At 45.8% G+C, this 19,182-nt stretch overlaps 1 protein-coding gene across 1 annotated transcript in view; it reads right to left on the bottom strand.

The window, feature by feature from the left end:
- Positions 1–2,290: 2,290 nt before the first annotated feature.
- Positions 2,291–19,182, bottom strand: part of LOC124622725 — a 109,659-nt gene continuing 92,767 nt past the window's right edge. Inside the window, exons 6-8 of the mRNA XM_047148516.1 lie at positions 10,546–10,736; positions 7,823–7,930; positions 2,291–2,448 (exon numbers count right to left, since the gene is read on the bottom strand). Of these exons, the coding sequence (XP_047004472.1) occupies positions 2,310–2,448; positions 7,823–7,930; positions 10,546–10,736 (438 nt within the window). The 3' untranslated portion in view covers positions 2,291–2,309. The remainder of the gene's footprint in view (positions 2,449–7,822; positions 7,931–10,545; positions 10,737–19,182) is intronic.

Genomic DNA, 19,182 nt, shown 5'->3' with positions numbered 1-19,182 from the left:
CAACAAACGGCACTGATTACGTATTTGTTTATATGTTCAGATGTGCTAACAAAACTAACGTGGTTCCATTTAAAAAACGTAGGTTTGTGTTAAAAAACATACTTCCGTGCATTTTTGTATGGTTTGTATTAAACAATTACACGAGCCCCTCTCCTCACGTTCGGTCTGTGGAATCGGTTCGTCAGTATTTGATGTGGTTTACGAAATATATCCAGCGGTAACGTTAGGTGACTCACCCTGTATATACATCAATTGTAACTTGTCACTGTCTTCCTCGAAGCACTCCATCACACTCCTGGCCTCGTGACATGGCGCATTATGTTGTTGAGAAATGCCACTGCCGTCGGGAAACACTGTCGTCATGAAAGGGAGTACGTGGTCTGCAATCAGTGTATGATACCCCTTGGCCGTCATGGCGCTTGCACAAGCTACACTAGACCCATGGATGCCCACGTGAATGTTCCCCAGAGCATAATGAAGCCACCACCAGCTTGTCTCGGGTGCCGCAGTACAGGTGCCAGGAAGCGGTTTCCCATGGAAGACTACGGCTTTGCGCCCTCCCATTATCGTGATGAAGAAGGTATCGGAATTCATCAGACTGCGTCACCGTCCACTGCCGATAGTCACGTGGGGATTTCAGTCATATTTGCCGACGTCGTGGTGTTGACATTGACACATGGATGGGTCGTCGGCTGCAGAGGCTCATTGTTAGGAGTGTTTGGTGCACTGTGTGTTGAGACACCAACCTCACGATGGCTGGACTTGGTTTCCCCTTAGTTTAGCAGCCATCGAAAACCCGCTAAGTCGTGCAGTTTTCGAAATACTCATGCAAAACTTCTGGGCCATCACAATCCTCCCTCGGTCTAACTCACATCGCGCGCTTTCCCCATTTTACACACGTACAGCAGGCTCCCTGGTACTACATGTACCGTGCACGTGTCTGACTATAGTTCAATTCTTTTACCTTGGCGGTTCTCGCATGCCCGCCCAGACGCGGGAGATTGCTGTGTTGCCAGTTGCACGCGCCAAGAGAATCGCGCCATAGTATAGTTTCGCAAACTAGAGGGGAGCGCGCAGTTTATGAAGTAAAGCCACAACGGCCACATTTACCCTTTCGCTGCTGCAGAGACGTGCTCCCCGCATTCCGCGCTGTGCGCGATTTTGTCATCACTGCACTGCTCGCCTGTGCAGACACATGGTGTTCCGACTGCTTTGACACACTTATCATTCGATTTCACAAAAACTATTTGGCCTAAAAATTTGAATTTTACACATCTTCTTGACTGATACCTTCCCCCCATAAATGACTTACTTTCGTTTCGATGTTCAACGCAGTTATTGTGCAGCATTAGATGTAGTAAACTATTGCACGAAATTTGAAGAGTTTGCAGAGGTAAAAGTCCATAGCGTATACTTTCTGTATGGTCGATTTTAGTTGTCAATAGAAATTTCAAAAAATTACATTCAAACGAATAAAATTCATGAAGTAAGACACTTCGATGTTGTTTTTAAATAAAGAAAATATTAAGCACCAAACAAGGTTTGAATTCTAAACCTTTCGCCTGTCAATCAAATACTTTAACCATTACGCTAACGCAGCTCATCGTTCAATAGACCTGCCGGATAACTTTAACATACCACGCAAAATACCGACAAATACTGTTAGTATGATTATGAATTACTCACGTTTTGTCGAAGTACAATAGGAAATAAGCAATTACTGCTGTTCTTTATTGCGAAAATGCGGTGAGAATGATACAAACTCCTTTCCTTGCTATCGTCTGAATTAGGGGGCTTATTGCTTGTTTGGTTTAATTAATTAATAGAATATGAAGCAATTGGTATAAAGAATGCTTTTTCCAAACTTTCTATAAAAGAAAGTCTGCTATCAAGACATTGCTTTCGTTCAATTACTTTGTCTATGACTGAACGTTTCTAAAACTGAAGACACTCGTCTGTACTCTGCACTGCAGTCGAGCTCTGGCAACATCGTTCTCTGTTCATTGGGTGACTGTATTTTGTGACGTCAGATGCGCAGAGCTAACCTAAACTCGGCCGCCGTCGTAGATGACGCGCACTTCAGCAGTTATTCCTCGCCAGGTGACGCTGTTGTGGGCTGGACGGGTTTATACCGATAGTAGGGCGGTGTCGTAATCTTCTGGCTAATCAGTGTAAGCGGTCAGGATGAAAGTGGACGTTGGTGTACAGAACGTAAATGATTAACACTGTCAGTGTGGTATAATTTATTTCGTGTAATAGGTGTACAGTGTTGGCTGGAACAGTTTGTTGACAGCGGTGGGCCGGTGACGTCATATGACGACGGACACCAGGTCGAGCGGGCTGTGTCTGCAGGCGGGGTAGGCGACAGCGCAGTCGGCCCCCGCCCTGCCGCGCTCCTCGGCCTCGGAGAACTCCAGCGGCAGGCCCTCCTCCGTCGACGTGGAAGGCCTGCGGCAGCAGGCACACACTGCTTTACTTCAACAAGGAGCAATAACAACGGAAGGCCAAGAACGAAGCGCTCGAATTAAACAGGGTGCCATGCAAACGATGCAGTCTTTTCCTCGTACTGCTCAATCTGTACGACGTGTGATCGAAAAGTGCGGTGAATGCAATTTTTTAGCAGCAACTCCTAACAGCCATTTGACGTATAATCTAGCCGTTTTCCTCCCCCCTCCACCACCCCACCGTCTACGACTTGCAATAAATATTTCGAATGTAAAGAGGACGAGGAGTGAACATAACCTGGCTCTTCGAGGAACGTTTCTTTTCGCAAGGAGTAAGCTTATGTTCGAGCTGAGAATATGTTCTGGATCATGCGACTGTAGATTCGTTCAAGAACTGAAAAAATGTCAGGTAAAAGCGCTGTAGTTTACACGTTGATATACAAGGTGTTACAAAAAGGTACGGCCAAACTTTCAGGAAACATTCCTCACACACAAAGAAAGGAAATATGTTATGTGGACATGTGTCTGGAAACGCTTACTTTCCATGTTAGAGCTCATTTTATTACTTCTCTTCAAATCACATTAATCATGGATTGGAAACACACAGCAACAGAACGTACCAGGGTGACTTCAAACACTTTGTTACAGGAAATATTCAAAATGTCCTCCGTTAGCGAGGATACATGCATCCACCCTCCGTCGCATGGAATCCCTGATGCGCTGATGCAGCCCTGGAGAATGGTGTATTGTATCACAGCCGTCCACAATACGAGCACGAAGAGTCTCTGCATTTGGTTCCGGGGTTGCGTAGACAAGAGCTTTCAAATGCCCCCATAAATGAAAGTCAAGAGGGTTGAGGTCAGGAGAGCGTGGAGGCCATGGAATTGCTCCGCCTCTACCAATCCATCAATCACCGAATCTGTTGTTGAGAAGCGTACGAACACTTCGACTGAAATGTGCAGGAGCTCCATCGTGCATGAACCACATGTTGTGTCGTACTTGTAAAGGCACATGTTCTAGCAGCACAGGTAGAGTATCCCGTATGAAATCATGATAACGTGCTCCATTGAGCGTAGGTGCAAGAACATGGGGCCCAATCCAGACATCACCAACAATGCCTGCCCAAACGTTCATAGAAAATCTGTGTTGATGACGTGATTGCACAATTGCGTGCGGATTCTCATCAGCCCACGCATGTTGATTGTGAAAATTTACAATTTGATCACGTTGGAATGAAGCCTCATCCGTAAAGAGAACATTTGCACTGAAATTAGGATTGACACGTTGTTGGATGAACCATTCGCAGAAGTGTACCCGTGGAGGCCAATCAGCTGCTGATAGTGCCTGCACACGCTGTACATGGTACGGAAACAACTGGTTCTCCCGTAGCACTCTCCATACAGTGACGTGGTCAACGTTACCTTGTACAGCAGCAACTTCTCTCACGCTGACATTAGTGTTATCGTCAACTGCACGAAGAATTACCTCGTCCATTGCAGGTGTCCTCGTCGTTCTAGGTCTTCCCCAGTCGCAAGTCATAGGCTGGAATGTTCCGTGCTCCCTAACACGCCGATCAATTGCTTCGAACGTCTTTCTGTCGGGACACCTTCGTTCTGGAAATCTGTCTCGATACAAACGTACCGCGCCACGGCTATTGCCGCGTGCTAATCCATACATCAAATGGGCATCTGCCAACTCAGCATTTGTAAACATTGCACTGACTGCAAAACCACGTTCGTGGTGAACACTAACCTGTTGATGCTATGTACTGATGTGCTTGATGCTAGTACTGTAGAGCAATGAGTCGCATGTCAACACAAACACCAAAGTCAACATTACCTTCCTTCAATTGGGCCAACTGGCGGTGAATCGAGGACGTACAGTACATACTGACGAAACTAAAATGAGCTCTAACATGGAAATTAAGCGTTTCCGGACACATGTCCACATAACATCTTTTCTTTATTTGTGTGTGAGGAATCTTTCCTGAAAGTTTGGCCGTACCTTTTTTGTAACACCCTGTATAGCTACCCTTTTTCACCATAGTTCAATTCTTTTATCTTGGAGGCTCGCGCGTGCCCGCCCAGACGCGGGAGATTGCGGCGTTGCCAGTTACGCGCGCAAGAGAAGCAGCTCCATAGTATATTATAGTTCGCAAACCTACGTTTACGGGGGAGCGCGCAGTTTATGAAGTAATGCCGCCACGGGCGCGTTAACCCTTTCGCTGCTACAGAGACGTGCTCCCCGCATTCCGCGCTGTGTGCGATTTTGTCATCACTGCACTGCTCGCCTGTGCAGACACATGGTGTTTGTGGTATACACCACTTCTAACAAACACCGAACAACGCGCTCCAGTACGCGGCCGCCAGATACATCGCTGGCCGCACTTCTCTGAGCGGCCCGCTGCTTCCATCGCTGGCCGTCTTCACACGCACGCTCCCTGAAGTGGCCGAGAAATACACTCCTGGAAATGGAAAAAAGAACACATTGACACCGGTGCGTCAGACCCACCATACTTGCTCCGGACACTGCGAGAGGGCTGTACAAGCAATGATCACACGCACGGCACAGCGGACACACCAGGAACCGCGGTGTTGGCCGTCGAATGGCGCTAGCAGCGCAGCATTTGTGCACCGCCGCCGTCAGTGTCAGCCAGTTTGCCGTGGCATACGGAGCTCCATCGCAGCCTTTAACACTGGTAGCATGCCGCGACAGCGTGGACGTGAACCGTATGTGCAGTTGACGGACTTTGAGCGAGGGCGTATAGTGGGCATGCGGGAGGCCGGGTGGACGTACCGCCGAATTGCTCAACACGTGGGGCGTGAGGTCTCCACAGTACATCGATGTTGTCGCCAGTGGTCGGCGGAAGGTGCACGTGCCCATCGACCTGGGACCGGACAGCAGCGACGCACGGATGCACGCCAAGACTGTAGGATCCTACGCAGTGCCGTAGGGGACCGCACCGCCACTTCCCAGCAAATTAGGGACACTGTTGCTCCTGGGGTATCGGCGAGGACCATTCGCAACCGTCTCCATGAAGCTGGGCTAGGGTCCCGCACACCGTTAGGCCGTCTTCTGCTCACGCCCCAACATCGTGCAGCCCGCCTCCAGTGGTGTCGCGACAGGCGTGAATGGAGGGACGAATGGAGACGTGTCGTCTTCAGCGATGAGAGTCGCTTCTGCCTTGGTGCCAATGATGGTTGTATACGTGTTTGGCGCCGTGCAGGTGAGCGCCACAATCAGGACTGCATACGACCGAGGCACACAGGGCCAACACCCGGCATCATGGTGTGGGGAGCGATCTCCTACACTGGCCGTACACCACTGGTGATCGTCGAGGGGACACTGAATAGTGCACGGTACATCCAAACCGTCATCGAACCCATCGTTCTACCATTCCTAGACCGGCAAGGGAACTTGCTGTTCCAACAGGACAATGCACGTCCGCATGTATCCCGTGCCACCCAACGTGCTCTAGAAGGTGTAAGTCAACTACCCTGGCCAGCAAGATCTCCGGATCTGTCCCCCATTGAGCATGTTTGGGACTGGATGAAGCGTCGTCTCACGCGGTCTGCACGTCCAGCACGAACGCTGGTCCAACTGAGGCGCCAGGTGGAAATGGCATGGCAAGCCGTTCCACAGGACTACATCCAGCATCTCTACGATCGTCTCCATGGGAGAATAGCAGCCTGCATTGCTGCGAAAGGTGGATATACACTGTACTAGTGCCGACATTGTGCATGCTCTGTTGCCTGTGTCTATGTGCCTGTGGTTCTGTCAGTGTGATCATGTGATGTATCTGACCCCAGGAATGTGTCAATAAAGTTTCCCCTTCCTGGGACAATGAATTCACGGTGTTCTTATTTCAATTTCCAGGAGTGTACATCGCTGGCCGCACTTCTCCGAGCGGCTCGCGGCTACCATCGCTGGCCGCCTTCGCGCGCGCGCGTTTGTCAGCACACAGCAATTGGCTACGCCAGGAAACATTGCGATTGGTTTTCCTCGGAAAACAGCGCCCCAGCCTACGGCTCCATTAACTAGCAAGCCTTATATAAACCCGTCCGCCGCCGCAAACGACAGTTCTCATCGGGAAGTGCATTACGCCGTGTTCCAGCTGCTTGTGGATGACTCGCCGTACCACTCGAGGTTACCTGGCTGCTCGGCGGAAATCTAGCGACTTCACTTGGAGATACTGAACTTCACTGGACTTGGGAATAATTACGGGACGTGCACCCCACTATGCACATTTGGACATTGGTATAACCAAACTTTAATCATGGATTACTTCTGAGTGTGAGCCTGGGTAGACGCTTGGCAAACATAACTGTTAAAAAGGGATTTGTGATTTAATAAACCAGACTGACGAGTTATTGTGTTATTCCTGGTTATAACAGTGTTCCGGCTGCTTTGACACATTTATCATTCGATATCACAAAAACTATTTGGCCTAAAAATTTGATTTTTGCACATCTTCTTGACTGATCCCTCCCCCCCATAAATGACTTACTTTTGTTTCCATGTTCAACGCAGTTATTGTGCAGTATTAAATGTAGTAAACCATTGCACGAAATTTTGGAGAGTTTGCAGAGGTAAAAGTCCACAGCGTATACTTTCCGTATGGTCGATTTTAGTTGCCAATAGAAATTTAAAAAAATTACATTCAAACGAATAAGATTCATGAAGTAAGACATTTCGATATTGTTTTTAAATAAAGAAAATATTAAGCACCGAACAACCTTTTGCTTAGAATTCAAACACCTTAACCACTACGCTACCGCAGCTCGTCATTCAATTGAGTTCCTGGAGGACTTTAAAGAAGCACGCAAAATACCGACAAACACTGTTGGTATGACTATGAATTACACACGTTTTGTCGAAGTACAACAGGAAATAAACAATTACCGCTGTTCATTACTGCGAAAAAGCGGTTAGTGAGAATGAATTTCCTTGCTATCGCCTGAATTAGGAGGCTTATTGCTTGTTTGGTTTAATTAATTAATAGAATGTGGAGCAATTGGTATAAAGAATGCTTTTTCCAAACTTTATTTTGTAGAAAGTCTGCTATCAAGACATTGCTTTTGTTCAATTACTTTATTTATGACTGAACGTTTCTAAAACTGAAGACACTCGTCCGTGCTCTGCACTGGCAACGTCGTTCTCTTTTCATTAGCCGACTGTGTTTTGTGACGTCAGATGCACAGAACGAACCAAAACTCCGCCGCCGTCGTAAATGACCCGCACTTTAATAGCATGTGTTGTCGGGAAATATAGAGTGGCCGTTATTAACTGCACTGTTAACAGTAACACAATATTATTTCCAGGCGTTACATTTTGTCTATCTAGCGCTTTTGTGTGGAATGAATAAACAGTACACTCACGTGAAGAAAATGTGCATAAGATCTCCGACGAGGCCGTTGTGCCTTAAAGGTGTCTCTGCAACTTCACAGACCGTCCTGAGAATGCATGCACGGCCCGTTAGACCTTCCCTGGAACAAAGCAGCAGAGTCTATATGAGTGCCTGAAAAGTCTAACCATGTCTTGAAACTGAAATACCATAATAACGTATAAGGCTCCCAAGTCGCTGTTCCATGCCACATGTCGTCAAGGAAAATAAAGTAACATGTAGTCGAGTTGCCTTTACACTAGAAATAAAGAAAAGTAGGGAGGACGATTGGGGTTGAACATCTCGTCGATGACTAGATGGAAGACGGAACAAAAGCGCGGGTAAGGAAAGATGCGGCCGGAAATTGTTCTTGTTTTCTTGAAAGAAAACGGACGGTTATTCTCCTTAAAAGATTAGGAAAAATCGCTGAAAACCTATACCTGCTTGGCGGGACGGCATTTGAATCCTTGCTTTTCCCGAATGCCAATCCTGTGCCATTAGCCGTCCTCAAACAGGTTGCAGAGTATTCCGAAGCCTGAAAGACTGAGACAGTCATTGTTTTTCTTCGCGGAAAAGAACGTGGCAAGTGAGATGCAATATCGTATTCTACATCAGAAGCAAAACTTGGGAGACGCTATACTGTACTACGCCGCTTGGAGTGGAGGCCCACCTATTGTAGGTTTTTTACAGAGTAATTACAAAGTCCAAGAAACATTTCAAAAAATCGGCACACGCAAATGGCTAAGGAATACAGCGTGTGGAAAACAAACCCTCAATAATGTCCACCGTCATACTACACACATCTAACTGGTAGCCCAATTCTGACTCTAGTCGACCCAGTTTATTACGAGTGAAGGTGAGAACAGCTGCAAAGTCTTCGGGGTCTTGTGGTAGAGGCAGAACGTAGTCCCACAAGGAAAAATTGCAAGGTATTACGTCTGGCAACTGTGGCAGCCACTCGACATGGTGTAAGTGTTATTGCGGTAATCTCGTGGACAGTAGTGGAAATGAGCAGGGGTGCCAACTTGCTGAAAGAGTAAATCCCTGCTATAGTTTAGTGTGGTACATGAGCCATAATTGTAACATGTCGAAATAAGTGATATCATTGTCAATTCTCTCAGTCTAGAAGGAGGGTCTATGGACTGTATTGTTGGAAGCGGCACAGAAGACGCGAAGTTTCTCACAATCCAGAACGTGCTCGACAGCTGCATTTGGATTATCTGTCCTCTATAGGTGTGTGTTGTGTCGGTTGGCCGTTTCTGAAAGATGGGGTGTGGTTTCGTCACTGAAAATTAATGAAGTGGTTAAGGGATATTGAGTGCTGCACTAGCTTGGTAGGCAGACTTTGTGGGGCTTCGCAACATCAGATCACTCTGTCGGCCCGAACGTTTTGCGTCTCACAAACAATCATCCGTCTCCAATTACTTGTACAGCTTCACTATACTGCTGTAAACTCGTGAGGTATTGTGAAACGTGCCATGGAAAGGTCTTTGCACAGATACTGATTGGCAAATTCTTGCATACAAAATGTTTTTCCACACGTACGGCCTGTGGCGCTACTGCCATCAGTTGAAAGTTCAAAAGAAAATTTTGTGAGTTTGTCTTTCACATATCGTACTATTTATTACTCCATATTTAGGCAGTTATCTACACGATTTTAAAAAAAAATGTTTCATGAATTGTATTGTAAAGCATCGGGGAAAGATTGAATCAGCAGAAATTGTCAAATCAGCAGGTTCAAACACCATAAAACAGAAACACCAAAAGGATAATTGGCAAACTGAAGTAGTTCCATAAGACTGGAGAAATGCGTTAATTAACTCGTTACACAAAAATGGAGAGAGATCAGATGTAAATAACTACAGGGGAATCTCACTAGTATCAGCTACATACGAAGTTCTATCCCAGGGTCTCTTCGATAAAGCACAGAAACAACTTGAAATAAAAACTGAAAAATATCAGTCAGGACTCAGACCAGGCCGTTCCTGTCAAGAGCAAATGTTGAACCTACGGTTAACCCTAAGACATCAGAAAACGGTAGCAAACCTGTGAATTTCAAAAAAAAGCCCAAGACTCAGCTGACGGCGAATCACTCTTCCAAATATTACAAGAAAAAGGTCTAAATCTGAAATCAATTGCAATAATAATACGAGTACAAAGTCCAAGACTAAAGTTCCGAGGGAACTCTCAGATCCTTTCGAAATGAAAATGGGAGTCAAAGAAGGAGATGGTCTGTCTCCATTACTTTTACGCTGGTTCCTTGACAAAGTGATAGAAGAACGGCACAAACAGAATCAGTCCTCAAAATTGATCCGCCAAGCACTTGAGGCAGAGGCAAGTTATCTATAAGTTGTCTAGCATTTGCAAACGATTTATCAATATTAACTTGCGAATGATTTCTCATTCAGGCGTTCCTGCTCCGTAAACGGCGATTGCCCATCAATATGGTTTTTAAGGTCTGAAGATAACCATGTGATGGTCGAAACCGATCACCCTGTAATAAACGTGCCTTTGCGATCTAGACTGTTTTATAATTAATTTTAAATATTCTCTTTTGATCGATGACTTTCTCCAACAATGTTTTTAAAATCAAAGGAAGAGTGGGTCTCTATAGCAGAAGACTTCGACGCTCGTGTCGTTTTCGAGCGCCAATTAGCTTGCGACTGGTACACGCGTCGACAACTTGCACCTTGGATGTGCGCTGAGCACAGGACTTGCCTCTCGAAGCGCTTCTCCAGCAGGCTGTAGGCCGAGCGTCGGTCTAGGGAGCGTTGTCTCCGCACCAGCGTGAAATCGTACTCGAGCAGCTGCGTCAGGTTGCTCGGCAGAGCGTAATTGGCTTCAAAGTTGTACGAAAAGGACACGTCCCGACCCGGAAGGTCGATCGGCGTCGCAAGCGCGAGCAGTATCTGAAACGGGAAGTAGAGACCAGAGTCGGTTAACAATAATAAAGACGACTACATTAGCAATAACCAGAATAATAGCAGTAACAGGGTCCATCCGAGCCAAGGAAGGCCAAACGGCCGGCCGTTGTGGCCGAGCGGTTCTAGGCGCTTCAGTCCGGAACCACGCGGCTACTAGGGTCGCTGGTTCGAAACCTGCCTCAGGCATGGATGTGTGTGATGTCCTTAGGTTAGTTAGGTTTAAGTAGTTCTAAGTTCTAGGGGACGGATGCCCTCAGATGTTAAGTCCCATAGTGCTCAGAACCATTTGAAGGCCAAACGAGAAATGAGACGTGGTGACTGGGTGTTGTGTGATGTCCTTAGGTTAGTTAGGTTTAAGTAGTTCTAAGTTGTAGGGGACTGATGACCATAGATATTAAGTCCCATAGTGCTCAGAGCCTTTTTTTTTTTTTTTTTTTTTTTTTTTTTTTTTTTTTTTTTTTTTTTTTTTTTGAAATGAGACTGTAAGAAAAAACTAGTTCTGAGAACAGTGCACCTCAGTCCGTAACAAGAAGCACAATAGCTGTTCATTTACGCATTTCACTTGATCGGACCCTACATTAATAGACACCACATAAAAGCTCTACAGTGATCAGACTGCCACCTACCAAGTATTTCCACCTTTGGCACGGATAACAGCGACGATACGTTGTAGCATGGCAGGAACGAGGCCTCGGCAAGTCTTTGGAGGGAACTGGTTCCGCATCAGTGCACACAAGTCACCTAATTCCCATAAATTTCGGGGAGGGGGGGCTATGAGCTCTCACGCCACGTTCCATCACATCCCAGGTGTACCCGATAGGGCTCATATCTGGCGAGGTAGGGGGCCGGAATATCAACTGGAACTCGCCACTGTGGTCCTCGAACCACTCCATTACACTCACGGTGGCTTATCTTATTGAGAAATGGCTCTGCCGTCGGGAAACATTTTCGTCATGAAGTGCTGTACGTGGTCTGCAACCAGTGTACGATACCCCTTGGCCGTCATGGTGGCTTGCACGAGCTGGACTCATGGGTTCCCACGTGAACCACGTGAATGTTCTGCAGAGCATAATGGAGTGGCCGCCAGCTTGTCTCCGCCCCAGAGTACAGGTGTCAGGGAGCTGTTTCCCCTGGAAGACTATGGATTTGCGCCCGCCCACTGTCGTGATGAAGAAGGTATCGTAATTCCTCAGTCCATGCAACGTCCTGCCACTGTGCCAGCCGGCCGCTGGTGGCCGAGCGGTTCTGGCGCTACAGTCTGGAACCGTGCGACCGCTACGGTCGCAGGTTCGAATCCTGCCTCGGGCATGGATGTGTGTGTTGTCCTTAGGTTAGTTAGGTTTAAGTAGTACTAAGTTCTAGGAGACTTATGACCTCAGCAGTTGAGTCCCATAGTGCTCAGAGCCATTTTTGAACCACTGTGCCAACGCCGATTGTCACGTGGCGATTTCAGTCTTAGTTGGGGATGTCGTGGTGTGAACATTGACACACGCATGGTTCGTCGGCTGCGGAGATCCGTTGTCAACAGTATTCGGTGCACTGTGCGTTGAGATACACTTTTACTCTGCCCAACACTAAAGAGTGATCTTAGTTCTACCACAGTTCGCCGCCTGTCTTCTCTTACCAGTCTGTCCGGGCTACGGCGTCAGACATCTGTAATCAAGGGCGGCCGCCCAATCCCACGACGTCCGGACGTGGTTTCACCTTGGTCTGGCCACATGTTGAAGACATTCACCACAGCACTCCTCGAACACCAGAAAAGCCGTGCAGTTTCCGAAATGCTCACGCTGAGCTTCCGGGTCATCACAGTCCGCTCTCGATCAAACGCAGGTAGATCGCAGGCCTTCCCCATTCTACACACGGACAATACGCCCACTGATACTACATGCACCGCGCATGTGTCTGACTGGTAGTTACTCCTCGCCGGGTGCCTCAGCTATCGCCTTGATGGGTTTATATCGATAGCAGGTCGGTGGTCATAATGTTTTGTCTGATTAGTGTATGCGTAAAGGAAATGTCCTGAATGAGTCACTGGCTGATTATAGCACAGCCCAACCGCTAAAGACAGAAACTTGACATTTGGTGAAGACGTTGGTGTTATACTGTAGGCATCGTTTAAGAAGGGATTTTTCTTATATTCCACCCCTTATTGAAAAGTTACTTGAAAATATGTCGATATTAAGACAATTTTGAAACTAGAACGTCAAAAAAATGGCTCTGAGCACTATGGGGCTTAACATCGGAGGCCATCAGTCCCCTGAACTTCGAGCTACTTAAACCTAACTAACCTAAGGACATCACACACATCCACGCCCGAGACAGGATTCAAACCAGCGACCGTAGCAGTCGTGCGGTTCCGGACTGAAGCGCCTAGAACGACAGCATTATTGAAAATTCAACACTTAACGGGGTGAAATAGGGGATGAATAGATTTTTCAAAATATTTCGTTAAAACGAAAGAAATTGGTGCAGACTGCAGATTCTATGCGAGTGAAGCAGCAGGAGCTTAAGCTTGTTAAGCGACATAGAGGCGGATGGAAAAAAAAACCCAACAAAATAGCACTTATCGGAAGTGAAATTCGTTGGCGAGATCCCGGACGCTTTGAAATCAAAACTGGCATCATAGAAGGTGATCGACCCTTCAATGCATTTTAAATGTGTCTTGGAAAAGGTCTTTCGAGAACGGAAGAAGACACTGAGCCAGAGCAGATGAGCAGCAGTTCAGGCTAGGGCTCAAACCTGAAAGAGGTATGCGTTGACAGTTTGGCCATTGTGGACGACCTAGCCATTTTTGACAACTGCTGTATCGTGCGATCAGTATTCACGTTTATTGGTGTCATTTAGGCTCGACACATTGAAGGTAGCAGTTTCTATACGTTTTACTAGGAAAAGCGATACTGACAGTGAATTCTAACCTCACTTGTATACGTTTGACTAGCGCAACCTGATAGCGTTAACAGTTAAGCAAACGTAAAATACGTGGTAAATTAATGTTACACTACAATATCTGAGTAAATCTGTTTTATGATACAACTTCTGAGCCCTTCTTACAGCCGTGTGATCTAGGGCGTCTTTTCACGGTCCACGCGGCTCCCCCTGTCGGAGGTTCGAGTCCTCTATCGGGTTTGGGCCTGTGTGTATTGTCATTAGCGCACTACACAGAGGAAGCAGCTACATGGGTAGCACAGTACTTGTGGCGTGCACATCGGGTTTTTGTAGATTAGGTTCCTCCCCACGGGAAACAAACCGTTGGCCTGAAAAATTATCAGTTCATGACACTAATGTGAATGTGCCAACTGTAAAAGTTGTTAGTTCGCCTAAACAGGTCATTCCAAAGGATTTACATATGCTACATCTCATGTTAGTAAACCGTCGGAGTGTCTGTAGCAAGATCCCTGAGTTACTCTCAGAAATATGCAGTAGTAATGCCCATGTTATATTAGGTACCGAAAGCTGGTTGAAACCGGACATAAATAGCAGTGAAATTTTGAACTCGGATTGGACAATGTTTAGTTAAAAGCTGTTTAAACGCAGTTGAGATCGATACTGGGTCGTATTGTGAAATAGTCTGGATAAAGCTGTCAGTCAGACAAGGAGTGACCATTGTATTAGGATGTTTTTATAGACCACCAGCATCCGCAACAAACGTTGCAGAACTTTTCAGGGAAAGTCTTGAGTATATAGGAAATAAATATCCCAATTATCAAATGGTTCAAATGGCTCTGAGCACTATGGGACTTAACTTCTGAGGACATCAGTCCCCTAGAACTTAGAACTACTTAAACCTAACTAACCTAAGGACATCACACACATCCATGCCCGAGGCAGGATTCGAACCTGCGACCGTAGCGGTCGCGCAGTTCCAGACTGTAGCGCCTAGAACCGCTCGGCCACTCTATCCCAATTATCCATTAGTTATAGGTGGAGACTTTAATTTTGCCTCCATTGACTGGAAAATTACACGTTTATCACAGCAGGCAGAAGCAAAGACTCGTGTTAGTTATTCTAAGAGTGCTCTCAACATACAACATTGAGGAACTGGTTAGAAAACCAGCTCGAGATGGGAACAAAAAAATGGCTCTGAGCACTATGGGACTCAACTGCTGAGGTCATTAGTCCCCTAGAACTTAGAACTAGTTAAACCTAACTAACCTAAGGACATCACAAACATCCATGCCCGAGGCAGGATTCGAACCTGCGACCGTAGCGGTCGCGCAGTTCCAGACTGTAGCGCCTAGAACCGCTCGGCCACTCTATCCCAATTATCCATTAGTTATAGGTGGAGACTTTAATTTTGCCTCCATTGACTGGAAAATTACACGTTTATCACAGCAGGCAGAAGCAAAGACTCGTGTTAGTTATTCTAAGAGTGCTCTCAACATACAACATTGAGGAACTGGTTAGAAAACCAACTCGAGATGGGAACATATTAGATATTTTGGCAACAAACAGTCCTAATCTTTTTGAGGAAGTTAATCTACAACAAGGTATTAGCGACCATAATGTCGTTGTGGCTTCTATGTCAGTGAAAGTTGCAATAAAACCAAAGAAACAGCGTAGAGTTTTCTTGTTTGGGAAAGCAGATGGAAATGTCATTAATGAATATCTTCATAGTTAGCTTCAAGCATTCACTGCGGGACTCAAGGATAATGATCATCTTTGGTCGGAATTTAAAGGTATTGTCCACCACGTGCTAGAGAAATATGTGCCTAGCAAAAATATGTGGGAGAGAAAAGATCCACCTTGTTTCAACTAACATATTACAGAGTTGCTGAGAAAGCAGAGAATTTTGCACAGTCGCTTTAAACTTAGTTACTGCCCCGCTGACAAACAGATATTATGCGAAATGAAAGTAGCTTTTCAAAAGCTCAATGAAAGATTCTTTAAACGAATTTGAAAGTAATATTTTATCTGCAGATTCTAAAAATAACCCCAAAAGATTTTGGTCGTACGTAAAATCTACTAATTGAACACCTTCTCTTGTTGACAGTACGGGTAATGTAAAGGATGATGATAAACAGAAGGCTGAACTTCTAAACCTAGCTTTCAAAAACTCGTTTACGGTAAAGGATTGCAGCACCATTCCCCCTTTCAATTGTCGAACAAACGCAAGGACGGCTGGCAGTGTTTAGTGCATCTGGGATTGTAAAACAGTTAAGATCCTTAGGCGCCAGGATGGCATCTGGCCCAGACGGTAACCCCGTAAGATTATATGTCGACTATTCTAAATATAGCACCATTTTTATACACATGGTGTGCTACGAATTTTTCTGTTCACATTTCTTTGAAATCCACGGCTCGGCCTAATTTTTGTCTTGCGCATCCTATTCCTGTCACCCTGAAAGAGCAGGTGAAAGCAGACTTGGACAGACTTCAATCACTAGGGGCGGTGCAACCTGTTGCGGCTAGTGAATGGTGATCTCCACTAGTTGTGGTTGGGAAACCATCGGGGAAACTTCGCCTCGGTGGCAACTTTAGAACTACTGTCAACGCGCAGTCGATCGTGGATACGTGCCCTCTCCCACGCCAGGAGGAACTGCTGGTGAAAATATCGACACGTCAGTACTTTCCTGAAATCAATTTGGCGGAAGCGTATCTACTGGTTCCTGTGGACGAGTCTCGGCGAGTTCTGGTTTTGAATATTCCTTTCGGTCTCTATCAATATTTGCGCCTTCCTTTTGGTGTGGCTAGCGGCCCCTGCTATTTTCCAACGATTTTTAGAGCAGTTAACTATGCCTGTCCTAGATTGCATTAATTATTTGGCTAACATTGTTGTCAGAGGCTCCTCCACGGCTGATCACTTGAAATATTTGAGCACTTTGTTTTCTGTTTTACAGTTCACAGGTCTACGGTGTAACTTTGCAAAACTCAGTTTTTCAACCTTCTATTGTTTACTGGGGGTTCGAGGTCTTGAAGGGTGCGGTTCTCCCTCTGCCAGGTCAAATTGCTCTAAGCACTATGGGACTTAACATCTGAGGTCATCAGTCCCCTAGACTTAGAACTACTTAAAACTAAATAACCTAACGACATCACACACATCCATGCCGGAGGCAGGATTCGAACCTGCGACCGTAGCAGCAGTGCGTTTCCGGACTGAAGCTCCTAGAACCACTCGACCACAGCGGCCGGCTATGCCAGGTCACATTTCTGCTGTTACGTCCATGCGTTGCCCATCTTGCACGACGAGTTTCAGGCCGTTCTAGGGAAGATAGCCTACTATGATAAATTCCTTCCAGGGGCGGTCACATAGTCCCATCCGTTGCATGTCTTGTTGCACAAGAATGTACCTTTTTGCTGGAGTCCGGGTTGTGAACGTGCTTTTCAAAGGTTGAAATCCAAACTACATTGGGCCCTTTGTTTATCTACTTTCTCTCCGGATCAGCACATAGTTTTGGCGACTGACGCCTCACAATACGGCCTTGGCGCTGTCCTAGCCCACTAATGTGCCAGTGGCTCAGAACGATCTGTTGCTTTCGCCTCTAAATCTCTCACTCCGTCCCCGCTCCGCTACTGCTAGGTGGAAAATGAGGCTTTTGCTGTAGTTTTTGCTCCCAAGAAATTTCATGTTTTTTGTATGGCGCCAAGTTTCACCTTATTACTGACCGTAAACTCTTGGTTTCCTTGTTTAACCCTCACACTTGCTTGCCTGACACACTGCTTTGAAAGCTGGGCGCTGTTCTTGTCTCGCTAGAGTTTTGAAATCCATTTGGATCTATATCTAAATATGTCAATGTGGACACCTCTTCCCGCCTTCCTGTGGGTCCTGATCCCGACTTTGATGGTGAAGAATTGCTTCGCTTCCATCTTGACAATGAAACGCAGGCCGCTGTCAAGGGTTTCCCAATTACGAGCTCGCGCGTAGCAGCTGTTGTTGCCGTCTAACTGGTTCTCCGCCAGGTGGTTCGATTTGTTCGTCGGGTCAGGCATCGGACCCCCTGTGCAACTATTTTTCCTTGCGCTATCGCATTTAGATAATTCGTTATGCCTGATCAGTGTGTATGCAAGAAAAGCAAGACCAATCATGCACTTAGCTTCTTAATGCACATAACTTCATTCTTGATATAACGTATTTGTTGCAAGTAATACGAGGTAAAACCGATTTTAGCCAGTCAACTGTTTTTTCGCTCAGTCAGTTTTTTCAGTCGAATGGAATAACCTAATAAAACTAGTAACTGCGGCTACGTCAGCTATATGAATGTTTTTCACTCAATTTCCGTGTCTTATTGGTTTCATTCGATGTGAGAGAGAACCAAATGACCAAGTCTGTCTCGGTTATGTCTAGCCGGCCGCGGTGGTCTAGCGGTTCTAGGCGCTCAGTCCGGAACAGCGCGACTGCTACGGTCGCAGGTTCGAATCCTATCTCGGGCATGGATGTGTGTGATGTTCTTAGGTTAGTTAGGTTTAAGTAGTTCTAAGTTCTAGGGGACTGATGCCCACAGATGTTAAGTCCCATAGTGCTCAGAGCCATTTGAACCATTTTTTTGGTTATGTCTATAGCATGAATGTTTTCACTCGGTCTTCGGGTTTGAGTGGTTTCACTTCCATACTCTTCCGGTCTTTTCGGATGTACGTGAACCATGACAAGATTTGCAAACTTTTTTAGAGACTAATAAATGTATCTTATTTAAAAAAGAATTGAGTAAAAAGCACATTTAGAAACAAAGTATTTTTTAAAATTTATGTACTCGTCTGTATTTGCTTATAACGCATTTTTCTTTCGCCATACGGAGTTTTGGTTGACTTTAAGAGGCTAATAAGCAGTGATCCATTATAAATTTATGTTCGAATAAATGAACAATTGCTTTTTTTATTTAAATTTATTGAATATGCATCTCTCTCTTTCCGCTGGTTTGCACCCATCACCGATAATTCTGTTCGGTAAATGTGAGATGGCGTGAACAGAAAGCATTATAAGGTACAGTTTTTTGATTGTTCGGTGACTTAATCACTTGCTTTTTAAACATATAGTGTCTTTTCTCGGAAGTGTTTATCGCGAGAAACATATCATTATTAGTTAATTTTCTTTAATTACTGTAGTTTCAGAATGCGAGTCGTCCTTGCAGATACTATATATCGCACTGAATTTACCTTAAGTATCCATTTTAATCCAGTCATATGATTTTTTGCATTCGCACAGTACTGAGCGTTTCGGCATTTTAATCCAGACACGGAGTTCATTGTTACGTAAACACCTATTCACAAACACCGACAGGAAACTGAGTTAAAGGCTGCTTGGTGGCAGACAATAAAAGGCAAATATCGAAACGACAATGACACTGACGACAGGCGGTAACCAAAGTGCAGTCAACAATAATGAATTAACAGCACCGAAACAGTTGAATGTTCCCGCTCAGAAACTGCATGCGCCATGGATCAGACTACTTCAATTATTGTTGATACCAGCGGTCCAGAGCGGTGCGGACGTGGCTAC

Source organism: Schistocerca americana, chromosome 7 (assembly GCF_021461395.2).
Source record: "Schistocerca americana isolate TAMUIC-IGC-003095 chromosome 7, iqSchAmer2.1, whole genome shotgun sequence".
NCBI classification, from domain to species: Eukaryota; Metazoa; Arthropoda; class Insecta; order Orthoptera; family Acrididae; genus Schistocerca; species Schistocerca americana.
This window is presented reverse-complemented; position numbering and strand designations above follow the sequence as displayed.